Source organism: Musca autumnalis, unplaced genomic scaffold (genome assembly GCF_047663935.1).
Source record: "Musca autumnalis isolate F117 unplaced genomic scaffold, ASM4766393v1 scaffold_1, whole genome shotgun sequence".
NCBI classification, from domain to species: Eukaryota; Metazoa; Arthropoda; class Insecta; order Diptera; family Muscidae; genus Musca; species Musca autumnalis.
Window position 1 is genome coordinate 208,132,801 of NW_027411644.1, and position 13,982 is coordinate 208,146,782.

A 13,982-nucleotide genomic window follows, 5' to 3' on the forward strand; every position below is an offset into this window, starting at 1 on the left:
TGTAAAGTCTTCTTATAGAAGACCCGTAAGGTCTTCTTATAGAAGGCCTTTAAGGTCTTCTTTTGGCAGGCCTTAATGTCGTGTTATAATAGGTCATTAAGTTCTTCTTATAGCAACTTTTATAGAAGGCTTCTAAGGTCATTTTATGAAAGACTTTTGAGATTTTCTTTTAGAAGAAATTTAAGTCTTCGTATAGAAGACCTTTAAGGTCTTCATATAGAATGCCTTTAAGGCAATATCGGGCGTCATTACAAGTAAAGACTAAACATTGTGCATGTAGTGTGTTAAACAACAACAAATGCCTCAACCGAACGAAAGTACACGATGTATCCTATAGTGTAGGTGTGCATCCATATGCTGATGAGCATAGGTCATGCCCATTGCTGATTTAAAGTCTTCTAATAGAAGATCAATGATGATAAGAACCCATACAATTTTCTAGTAGAAGGGCTTTAAGGCCTTCTTATGGAAGCTCTTTGAGGTCTTGTTATGAAAGGCCTTTTCGGTCTTCTTATAGAAAGCCTAAAAATCTTCTTATAGAAGACCCTAAAGGTCTTCTTATAGCAGGCATTTAAGATCTTCTTGTAGAAGGCCTTTATGTACTTCTTATAGAAGGCCTGTAAGTTCTTCTTATGGAAGGTCTTTAAGGGTTCTATAGAGGTCCTTTAATGTCGTCTTATGGATGTCCTTTAAGGTCTTCTTATAGAATGTTTTTAAGACCTTAAGATCTTCTTGCAGAAGGAATGTCCTTTATAGTCTTCTTTTAGTGGTTCTTAGAAGCCTCAATTGGTAGACCCAAAATTATCCATCAAATAATCGAGTTAATATTATCCGATATTAATTTTATATGTATCCATAAAATGATCTTCATCGGCAGAGAACATATCAATTCAAACCTAGAAGAGAGTGAGATATCCCACACTGCAATATGAGTATCTCTACTCTTCATCTTGTAATATTTGTGGTCTAGCTATTTCAAATTGCAGTGTTCGTTTGTTCGTTTTTACTAAAGTATCTGTAAAGGAATTTTCTCTGTCCACCACCCCCCATTTTCCCCTACTCGTCAATTACTTCTTTATGGTAATGTTAATGTTTTCCATGTGTGTTCGTGTAGCCTATGTGCACTTTTCTCTTTTATGCACTCAGAGACAGCTGATATACACTATAAACTACATATTTATGAATGTATGTATGTGCATATGTCTCTCAATGCATGGAGAGTGCAGTGCAGTGGGGCTTTGGGGTCTGAAATTCTTGTTCAATTTCTACACTTGTTAGTTTTTATAAGTGAATGCAGCAGAACAATGTTGATGCGATGGATGGTGTTGATAGTGGTTGTATTGGATCATTTTCGGTATCTCTGCTCATTCTCATTTTGCTGTCAGTCCATATTTTGTGTAGTTGTGTGCCGGTGTGAATTGCGAGTGTGTGTTAGTGAGTATCTGTGTGCATGATTTGTATTTAGTTGAATTGGTGGCGCCATGCACGACGCCGCTGTTGCCGTTACTATTATTTCTTTTATTACGTCAGTGGCGCCCACTGGCGCCTGATGTTTTAAGCTGGCTGTTTTTTTTTTTCATTCTTTTTTCTTTTTCTACCTTTAACTGATTTAATTTGTTACTTCGTTTATTTGACTCCCTCCTTAGTTAGTTGTTCGCTCGTTTCGCCATCCGAGCGACTGGTTGTTTGGATAGTTTGCTTGCAATGTTAGTAACCAAGTGCCAGCCTGCCCCACTAACTAACCAAACTGAGTGACTGACTAAATGAATGAATAGTTTGGCTCCCCGGCTGGCTGGCTAGCTGACTGACTAACTAACTAGCTCTAGACATTAGACGCTATGAGTGCCATATAGTATGTTGAGTTATTGTTGTTGTTGTTTTCGACTGCACGCAAAGTAAAATAAAATACATTTGATTGTTATTCACGAAAACAACGTTCCATTAGCAGCGTCTATCAGACGCCGCTAACGAGACATCTTCTATGGTTCAATACCCACCAAAAACAAAAAATTTACAAAAAAGAGAAACAACAAAAATATTATTTATTTTTTTGGCGAACGACAACAAAAGTAACAAAAAAAATAGGTGTGATAACAAAATCTAATTTTCTAACGAAATAAAAAACTCAAAAAAAATTATTTGGGAATGGGTAGAGTTAGACATGACACGACATTTTTTCTTAAATAACCCGAGGAAGGTTTTGAAAAAAAAAAAATATGACACCATCTGTATATTACAGGAGACAAAATTACATTAGGCCTACTTATTAAAGCTATTTTAAGGTTCTTCTCGTAGGAACCCTCGAAGGGTTCCATAAAACGTGGATTTTTTAAACAATATTTCTCAACAATTATCAGCCCATAAAACGTGGATTTTTTAAACAATATTTTTCAACAATTATCAGCCCATAAAACGTGGATTTTTTAAACAATATTTTTCAACAATTATCAGCCCATAAAACGTGGATTTTTTAAACAATATTTTTCAACAATTATCAGCCCATAAAACGTGGATTTTTTAAACAATATTTTTCAACAATTATCAGCCCATAAAACGTGGATTTTTTAAACAATATTTTTCAACAATTATCAGCCCATAAAACGTGGATTTTTTAAACAATATTTTTCAACAATTATCAGCCCATAAAACGTGGATTTTTTAAACAATATTTTTCAACAATTATCAGCCCATAAAACGTGGATTTTTTAAACAATATTTTTCAACAATTATCAGCCCATAAAACGTGGATTTTTTAAACAATATTTTTCAACAATTATTGGGCCAAGAATCGTGGATTTTTTAAAGAATATTTTTCAACAATTATTGGGCCAAGAATCGTGGATTTTTTAAAGAATATTTTTCAACAATTATTGGGCCAAGAATCGTGGATTTTTTAAAGAATATTTTTCAACAATTATTGGGCCAAGAATCGTGGATTTTTTAAAGAATATTTTTCAACAATTATTGGGCCAAGAATCGTGGATTTTTTAAAGAATATTTTTCAACAATTATTGGGCCAAGAATCGTGGATTTTTTAAAGAATATTTTTCAACAATTATTGGGCCAAGAATCGTGGATTTTTTAAAGAATATTTTTCAACAATTATTGGGCCAAGAATCGTGGATTTTTTAAAGAATATTTTTCAACAATTATTGGGCCAAGAATCGTGGATTTTTTAAAGAATATTTTTCAACAATTATCAGCCCATAAAACGTGGATTTTTAAACAATATTTTTCAACAATTATCAGCCCATAAAAGTGGATTTTTTAAAGAATATTTTTCAACAATTATCAGCCCATAAAACGTGGATTTTTTAAACAATATTTTTCAACAATTATCAGCCCATAAAACGTGGATTTTTTAAACAATATTTTTCAACAATTATCAGCCCATAAAACGTGGATTTTTTAAACAATATTTTTCAACAATTATCAGCCCATAAAACGTGGATTTTTTAAACAATATTTTTCAACAATTATCAGCCCATAAAACGTGGATTTTTTAAACAATATTTTTCAACAATTATCAGCCCATAAAACGTGGATTTTTTAAACAATATTTTTCAACAATTATCAGCCCATAAAACGTGGATTTTTTAAACAATATTTTTCAACAATTATCAGCCCATAAAACGTGGATTTTTTAAACAATATTTTTCAACAATTATCAGCCCATAAAACGTGGATTTTTTAAACAATATTTTTCAACAATTATCAGCCCATAAAACGTGGATTTTTTAAACAATATTTTTCAACAATTATCAGCCCATAAAACGTGGATTTTTTAAACAATATTTTTCAACAATTATCAGCCCATAAAACGTGGATTTTTTAAACAATATTTTTCAACAATTATCAGCCCATAAAACGTGGATTTTTTAAACAATATTTTTCAACAATTATCAGCCCATAAAACGTGGATTTTTTAAACAATATTTTTCAACAATTATCAGCCCATAAAACGTGGATTTTTTAAACAATATTTTTCAACAATTATCAGCCCATAAAACGTGGATTTTTTAAACAATATTTTTCAACAATTATCAGCCCATAAAACGTGGATTTTTTAAACAATATTTTTCAACAATTATCAGCCCATAAAACGTGGATTTTTTAAACAATATTTTTCAACAATTATCAGCCCATAAAACGTGGATTTTTTAAACAATATTTTTCAACAATTATCAGCCCATAAAACGTGGATTTTTTAAACAATATTTTTCAACAATTATCAGCCCATAAAACGTGGATTTTTTAAACAATATTTTTCAACAATTATCAGCCCATAAAACGTGGATTTTTTAAACAATATTTTTCAACAATTATCAGCCCATAAAACGTGGATTTTTTAAACAATATTTTTCAACAATTATCAGCCCATAAAACGTGGATTTTTTAAACAATATTTTTCAACAATTATCAGCCCATAAAACGTGGATTTTTTAAACAATATTTTTCAACAATTATCAGCCCATAAAACGTGGATTTTTTAAACAATATTTTTCAACAATTATCAGCCCATAAAACGTGGATTTTTTAAACAATATTTTTCAACAATTATCAGCCCATAAAACGTGGATTTTTTAAACAATATTTTTCAACAATTATCAGCCCATAAAACGTTGATTTTTTAAACAATATTTTTCAACAATTATCAGCCCATAAAACGTGGATTTTTTAAACAATATTTTTCAACAATTATTGGGCCAAGAATCGTGGATTTTTTAAAGAAATATTTGTCCTCAATATTAGTTCTGCTTTAATTCCTGGACAAACTGTGATTGACTGAATCCCAATTAGTTTGCAAATGTTGATTACAACATCAGCAGTAGCATGACATCAGGTAAAATAACCAACAAAAACAAAAGATAACACACAAAATGTTCGTCGCCGATGTTATCCTTCCTGTAGGGTTGGTCGTTTCTCGATCCGTTTTGTGTGCCCTGACGGGCTAACTTTATGTCGGCCTTTTTGGCAGACAGTTTTAATGGTTTGTTGACGAGTTAACTGACTGCCAGACATTAATATTAATGATAAGTCAAAGAAGAAGAAGAAAAAGAGAAAAAACCAAACAAACATAAGACAACTCAGGAGGTAGTAAGGAGAGTCAAAGGAGGAACAAATTACAACAGCAAAGGAATAGATAATAGTCACATATTAGGGTGTAACTTAGTGAAAATTGATTTGGGAATATCGCAAACATTTATATTGCACCAAAGATTCTATCAGCAAATAATAGTTCCAATAGGTGATGGCATAACGGTTTGGCATTGATATAGCCACATTATTTCAATGCCACACGCTTTAGAATGGTAGTAAAGGGTGTAAGAACAAATTTTACCACCCTAATGTGTGTAAGAAAAATACACCGGCTAGACAAGGTATGTAATAAACTAAAATGCATCCATAGGGGTTCTATATAAGACAACGATGTTGTCGTTGTCGTCATCATCACCATCATTATTATTATTACCAACATCGAAGACAAGCCAACATCGACCAGCCGGCAGGCAGGCGGCAGACACAGATATGCAGGTACTAAGAAAACGTTAACGAAAACAACATTGACAAGTTGATGGTGCTCGAATTGATGAAGGCAATTTAACAAGCAACTTGTCTTTAAAGACTCATTTACAATTCGTATGCATTTCTTCTTTTTTTGGAATTGTGTTGCATTATGAATTGTGGTATCTTCCGCTGCCGCCACTACACCCCACCCATAAAGACACTTATTATTTCGCCTACCTTCCTTCCCTTCTTCCATACGTTAGTAATATGTAGTAAACTAAGTGGTAATGGCTGTGGCCGAGACAGACCTCCAACCAGCACCCTTGACTTGTAGTAACGGTAGTAGTCATGGTTCGATGATATTTCTAGCTTTGATGGATGGATGGTCTGTCGGTCGGTCGGTCGGTCGGTTGTTCATACATTCGATTACTGTGAGTAACTACCTCAGAACAACAATGAAGAGTAGAACGAACTATTGTCGCAAAATATAACAACAACAAAAAACTATTTCAACCATGACATCAAGTTAATCCGCGCGGAACATATTGTTGTCTCATTTGATAAAATAGTTTTATTGGCGCCACCACCAATGCCTAGTCGCCACTCGACATCACGCTAGCCAAAAGTGCTTAACAACCCAAGAAAGTAAAATTAGCAGCAAGTAATGCAAATTACTTTTGAATGGCATATTTAAATGGATGTTGGGAGAAGAAGAATGAATATGTGGTGCTGGACTTTCAAGATTATTGGCCTAATATTTTTTGATCAATATTCTTTAAAAAATCCACAATAATTGTTGAAAAATATTCTTTAAAAAATCCACGATTATTGGCGTGAAAATTGTTGACAAATATTCTCTAAAAAATCCACGATTATTGGCGTGATAATTTTTGAAAAATATTCTTTATTGATCTGATAATTATTGAAAAATATTCTTTAAAAAATCCACGATTATTGGCGTGAAAATTGTTGACAAATATTCTCTAAAAAATCCACGATTATTGGCGTGATAATTTTTGAAAAATATTCTTTATTGATCTGATAATTATTGAAAAATATTCTTTAAAAAATCCACGATTATTGGCGTGAAAATTGTTGACAAATATTCTCTAAAAAATCCACGATTATTGGCGTGATAATTGTTGAAAAATATTCTTTAAAAAATCCACGATTATTGGCGTGATAATTGTTGAAAAATATTCTTTAAAAAATCCACGATTATTGGCGTGATAATTGTTGAAAAAAATCCTTTAAAAAATCCACGATTATAGCCGTGATAATTGTTGAAAAATATTCTTTAAAAAATCCACGATTATTGGCGTGATAATTGTTGAAAAATATTCTTTAAAAAATCCACGATTATTGGCGTGATAATTGTTGAAAAATATTCATTAAAAAATCCACGATTATTGGCGTGATAATTGTTGAAAAATATTCATTAAAAATCCACGATTATTGGCGTGATAATTGTTGAAAAATATTCATTAAAAATCCACGATTATTGGCGTGATAATTGTTGAAAAATATTCTTTAAAAAATCCACGATTATTGGCGTGATAATTGTTGAAAAATATTCTTTAAAAAATCCACGATTATTGGCGTGATAATTGTTGAAAAATATTCTTTAAAAAATCCACGATTATTGGCGTGATAATTGTTGAAAAATATTCTTTAAAAAATCCACGATTATTGGCGTGATAATTGTTGAAAAATATTCTTTAAAAAATCCACGATTATTGGCGTGATATTTGCATAAAAATATTCTTTAAAAAATCCACGAGTATTGGCCTGATAATTGTTGAAAAATATTCTTTAAAAAATCCACGATTATTGGCGTGATAATTGTTGAAAAATATTATTTAAAAAATCCGCAATTATAGGGCTGATATTTCTTTAAAATATTCTTTAAAAAATCCACGATTATTGGCGTGATAATTGTTGAAAAATATTGTGTAAAAAATCCTCAATTATTGGCCTGATAATTGTTGAAAACTAAACTAAAAATATTGTTTAAAAAATCCTCAAAAATATTGTTTAATAAAAAATCCACAATTATTGACATAATAACTGTTGAAAAATATTCTTTAAAAAATCCACGAGTATTGGCCTGATAATTGTTGAAAAATATTCTTTAAAAAATCCACGATTATTGGCGTGATAATTGTTGAAAAATATTCTTTAAAAAATCCACGATTATTGGCGTTATAATTGTTGAAAAATATTCTTTAAAAAATCCACGATTATTGGCGTGATAATTGTAGAAAATATTCTTTAAAAAATCCACGATTATTGGCGTGATAATTGTGGAAAATATTCTTTAAAAAATCCACGATTATTGGCGTGATAATTGTTGAAAATATTCTTTAAAAAATCCACGATTATTGGCCTGATAATTGTTGAAAAATATTCTTTAAAAAATCCACGATTATTGGCGTGATAATTGTTGAAAAATATTCTTTAAAAAATCCACGATTATTGGCGTGATAATTGTTGAAAAATATTCTTTAAAAAATCCACGATTATTGGTGTGATAATTGTTGAAAAATATTGTTTAAAAAATCCACGATTATTGGACTGATAAATGTTGAAAAATATTCTTTAAAAAATCCACGATTATTGGCCTGATAATTGTTGAAAAATATTCTTTAAAAAATCCACGATTATTGGCCTGATAATTGTTGAAAAATATTCTTTAAAAAATCCACGATTATTGGCCTGATAATTGTTGAAAAATATTCTTTAAAAAATCCACGATTATTGGCCTGATAATTGTTGAAAAATATTCTTTAAAAAATCCACGATTATTGGCCTGATAATTGTTGAAAAATATTCTTTAAAAAATCCACGATTATTGGCCTGATAATTGTTGAAAAATATTCTTTAAAAATCCACGATTATTGGCCTGATAATTGTTGAAAAATATTCTTTAAAAAATCCACGATTATTGGCCTGATAATTGTTGAAAAATATTCTTTAAAAAATCCACGATTATTGGTGTGATAATTGTTGAAAAATATTCTTTAAAAAATCCACGATTATTGGCCTGATAATTGTTGAAAAATATTCTTTAAAAAATCCACGATTATTGGTGTGATAATTGTTGAAAAATATTGTTTAAAAAATCCACGATTATTGGTCAGATGTTGGTTGAAAAATATTCTTTAAAAAATCCACGATTATTGGTGTGATAATTGTTGAAAAATATTGTTTAAAAAATCCACGATTATTGGTCAGATGTTGGTTGAAAAATATTCTTTAAAAAATCCACGATTATTGGCGTGATAATTGTTGAAAAATATTCTTAAAAAATCCACGATTATTGGCGTGATAATTGTTGAAAAATATTCTTAAAAAAATCCACGATTATTGGCGTGATAATTGTTGAAAAATATTCTTTAAAAAATCCACGATTATTGGCCTGATAATTGTTGAAAAATATTCTTTAAAAAATCCACGATTATTGGTGTGATAATTGTTGAAAAATATTCTTTAAAAAATCCACGATTATTGGCGTGATAATTGTTGAAAAATATTCTTAAAAAAATCCACGATTATTGGCGTGATAATTGTTGAAAAATATTCTTAAAAAAATCCACGATTATTGGCGTGATAATTGTTGAAAAATATTCTTTAAAAAATCCACGATTATTGGCCTGATAATTGTTGAAAAATATTCTTTAAAAAATCCACGATTATTGGCGTGATAATTGTTGAAAAATATTCTTTAAAAAATCCACGATTATTGGCGTGATAATTGTTGAAAAATATTCTTTAAAAAATCCACGATTATTGGCGTGATAATTGTTGAAAAATATTCTTTAAAAAATCCACGATTATTGGCGTGATAATTGTTGAAAAATATTCTTTAAAAAATCCACGATTATTGGCGTGATAATTGTTGAAAAATATTCTTTAAAAAATCCACGATTATTGGCGTGATGTTTTTTGAAAAATATTCTTTAAAAAATCCACGATTATTGGCGTGATAATTGTTGACAAATATTCTTTAAATATCCACGATTAATGGCGGGATAATTGTTGAAAAATATGCTTAAAAAAATCCTAAATTATTGGCCTAATAATTGTTGAAAAATATTATTTAATATTCTTTCTTGTGCAGATGGATACTTTTTTGCTGTTTTTTTTTTTTTTGTTCCTTCTTTTTCTTTTCTATAATATTTCCATTAATTAATTGTTTTTCCATTCTCTATTCATTTACAGGAATATACTTTATTGTGTGTTCGTTCGATCGTATCCGCTCGTTAAGAAAAGTGCAAATATTCTCATACAGTGATTCGTCGATAAAGTGTTAAATCGGGAAATCAAACGCGTTTCGTTACGGAATTGACGTAAAATTGTTGCACACACAGTGAGAAAGAGAAAAAGAGAGAATCCTCTCGTTCGTTGCAATCGAAATAGGAAAAAAGGAGAACGCGATTTTTCGGAATATTTTGCGGAAGCGGAATTTGCCCCATTTCATTGAGTGTTCGTTCAACCATTGAAGTGAAAAGATTGTTCACAAAAAAATCACCTAAGCATTTGTCGGTAAACAAACTCAACGAAATAATAAAACACACACGCCACCCGACGACGCCAACACGCCGACGAAATTAAACCAATCCACTTAGTTAAGGCGAATAATGCAAATAGGATAAGATCGATGTTACCGCTACATTTAATGTCTCTCCATGAAATTTCAAAGCGAGAAGAAAGAACTATGGCGTTATGCGTCAAAAAACCTAACAACACCTGTACGTGGGACGACCAGACAGCCACCACTGCCGCATCGCCTTCCACCTCAACGCCACCCTCAAATGGAAGTGGATCATCCGTCATCCTTGTTGAGGCAGACATTCTATTGCGACGTCTCTGGCGAGAGTTCCAGTACGATGTCGCTGCGTCCACAACTGAATACACCGCCACCGCCCTATACGCCCATGGCCGGGGACGAATTGGATTGCACGAATCCATCACGCGACTTTTGTCAAATGTTCCGCCAGCCGCAGGCCTATGTAACGGATGGAGAAACAGAAACATCGCAGTCAGCGACCGAATCCGAAACCGGTTACGCCCGGAGGCAAGGTGGTTACAATTGCGTAAACACTGGCGACATAATGCACGTAGACGATTACGAAAAATTGAACGAGACCAGTTCAGGCAGCAGCAGCAGCAACAACACCACCTCCTCCTCAACCTGCACCAGTACCTTTCACCTAACGAAGGAATTGCCCAGGAGATTAGAACGGACCGTGAACCCCAACACCACCACCAACACAACGGTGCCACGGCGTGTGCTGTCGAAAAGCAATATTGCCCTGACCCCCGTTGCCACAACCATTGTGAATTCGGCAACCACCTTGACCTCGGCAACAACCTCATTTGCTGCCACAGCAGCAAAAATACTCAGGAATTGTTGTGGCGGAGGTTTCGGTTCCTCCAATTCCATTGTGGCCACCAGCAACACAATCACCACCGATATGAATCCAAGCCATTTAGCCTCCACGACCACAACCACCACCACCAACAACAACAACAATGCCTTACCTTACGAAAGTTCGAAAAAGTTAAGCGAAAATGTCAACTATACGGCGGAATATTATTTCAATGTTCTGATGAAACAACTCAAGGCCCGTCAAATAACCTGTCTATTAAAGGCTGTCAAATCGCGTCACGATCCAGTGACAACGTCAGCGGGAGCATGTTCTTCCAGCGGCAGCAGCACCAGTTCCATGACTACATATCAAACCAATTGCATATTAATGCGTCGTGCCGAAATACTCGGCGAAGAGCCATATGTGATAGTATGTCGCCTATTTTTGTGGCGAGATTTGAAAAATTCCTCCCAGCTAAAACGCTTACCCGTATGTCCAAACGAACGCGACCCAGTGTATGTGTGTTGCAATCCATTGCACTGGAGTCGCATTCTCGAAACAGGTATGTTAAAAAAAATAAAGAATAGAGTTAAGGGGAACAATAACGATGGTTCATGAGTGGAATGGAGAGACATTTGAATTTTTTGAAAATTGTATTAGAAATCTTTAATATTTTGAAAAAATTTTACTTTTTGATATTTTGGGCAATTTCTAAATAACACTACTCGTACCTAAAATTCCTGAGAATGTTGTGTGATTCGTCTCCTAAAAGTATGCACCACACATACCTATAAGTAACATCACAAATATTCCGTAAACATCCACAATTAATCCTCGGATTTTGGTTGAAAAATATTCTTTAAAAAATCCACGATTATTGGTCAGATGCTGGTTGAAAAATATTCTTTAAAAAATCCACGATTATTGGTCAGATGTTGGTTGAAAAATATTCTTTAAAAAATCCACGATTATTGGTCAGATGTTGGTTGAAAAATATTCTTTAAAAAATCCACGATTATTGGTCAGATGTTGGTTGAAAAATATTCTTTAAAAAATCCACGATTATTGGTCAGATGTTGGTTGAAAAATATTCTTTAAAAAATCCACGATTATTGGTCAGATGTTGGTTGAAAAATATTCTTTAAAAAATCCACGATTATTGGTCAGATGTTGGTTGAAAAATATTCTTTAAAAAATCCACGATTATTGGTCAGATGTTGGTTGAAAAATATTCTTTAAAAAATCCACGATTATTGGTCAGATGTTGGTTGAAAAATATTCTTTAAAAAATCCACGATTATTGGTCAGATGTTGGTTGAAAAATATTCTTTAAAAAATCCACGATTATTGGTCAGATGTTGGTTGAAAAATATTCTTTAAAAAATCCACGATTATTGGTCAGATGTTGGTTGAAAAATATTCTTTAAAAAATCCACGATTATTGGTCAGATGTTGGTTGAAAAATATTCTTTAAAAAATCCACGATTATTGGTCAGATGTTGGTTGAAAAATATTCTTTAAAAAATCCACGATTATTGGTCAGATGTTGGTTGAAAAATATTCTTTAAAAAATCCACGATTATTGGTCAGATGTTGGTTGAAAAATATTCTTTAAAAAAACCACGATTATTGGTCAGATGTTGCTTGAAAAATATTCTTTAAAAAATCCACGATTATTGGTCAGATGTTGGTTGAAAAATATTCTTTAAAAAATCCACGATTATTGGTCAGATGTTGGTTGAAAAATATTCTTTAAAAAATCCACGATTATTGGTCAGATGTTGGTTGAAAAATATTCTTTAAAAAATCCACGATTATTGGTCAGATGTTGGTTGAAAAATATTCTTTAAAAAATCCACGATTATTGGTCAGATGTTGGTTGAAAAATATTCTTTAAAAAATCCACGATTATTGGTCAGATGTTGGTTGAAAAATATTCTTTAAAAAATCCACGATTATTGGTCAGATGTTGGTTGAAAAATATTCTTTAAAAAATCCACGATTATTGGTCAGATGTTGGTTGAAAAATATTCTTTAAAAAATCCACGATTATTGGTCAGATGTTGGTTGAAAAATATTCTTTAAAAAATCCACGATTATTGGTCAGATGTTGGTTGAAAAATATTCTTTAAAAAATCCACGATTATTGGTCAGATGTTGGTTGAAAAATATTCTTTAAAAAATCCACGATTATTGGTCAGATGTTGGTTGAAAAATATTCTTTAAAAAATCCACGATTATTGGTCAGATGTTGGTTGAAAAATATTCTTTAAAAAATCCACGATTATTGGTCAGATGTTGGTTGAAAAATATTCTTTAAAAAATCCACGATTATTGGTCAGATGTTGGTTGAAAAATATTCTTTAAAAAATCCACGATTATTGGTCAGATGTTGGTTGAAAAATATTCTTTAAAAAATCCACGATTATTGGTCAGATGTTGGTTGAAAAATATTCTTTAAAAAACCCCCGATTATTGGTCAGATGTTGGTTGAAAAATATTTATTAAAAAATCCACGATTATTGGTCAGATGTTGGTTGAAAAATATTTATTAAAAAATCCACGATTATTGGTCAGATGTTGGTTGAAAAATATTCTTTAAAAAATCCACGATTATTGGTTAGATGTTGGTTGAAAAATATTCTTTAAAAAATCCACGATTATTGGTCAGATGTTGGTTGAAAAATATTCTTTAAAAATCCACGATTATTGGTCAGATGTTGGTTGAAAAATATTCTTTAAAAAATCCACGATTATTGGTCAGATGTTGGTTGAAAAATATTCTTTAAAAAATCCACTATTATTGGTCAGATATTGGTTGAAAAATATTCTTTAAAAAACCAACGATTATTGGTCAGATGTTGGTTGAAAAATATTCTTTAAAAAATCCATGATTATTGGTCAGATGTTGGTTAAAAAATATTCTTTAAAAAATCCACGATTATTGGTCAGATGTTGGTTGAAAAATATTCGGTAAAAAATCCACAAGTATTGCTCATATGTTGGTTGAAAAATATTCCTTAAAAAATCCACGATTATTTGTCTGATGTTGGTTGAAAAATATTCCTTAAAAAATCCACGATTATTTGTCAGACGTTGGTT

At 31.7% G+C, this 13,982-nt stretch overlaps 1 protein-coding gene across 1 annotated transcript in view; it reads left to right on the top strand.

The window, feature by feature from the left end:
- Dad (Daughters against dpp) overlaps positions 1–13,982 on the top strand; it is a 116,096-nt gene that overhangs the window by 17,901 nt on the left and 84,213 nt on the right. The window contains exon 2 of the mRNA XM_073959988.1: positions 9,730–11,442. Within this exon, the coding sequence (XP_073816089.1) occupies positions 10,197–11,442 (1,246 nt within the window). The 5' untranslated portion in view covers positions 9,730–10,196. The remainder of the gene's footprint in view (positions 1–9,729; positions 11,443–13,982) is intronic.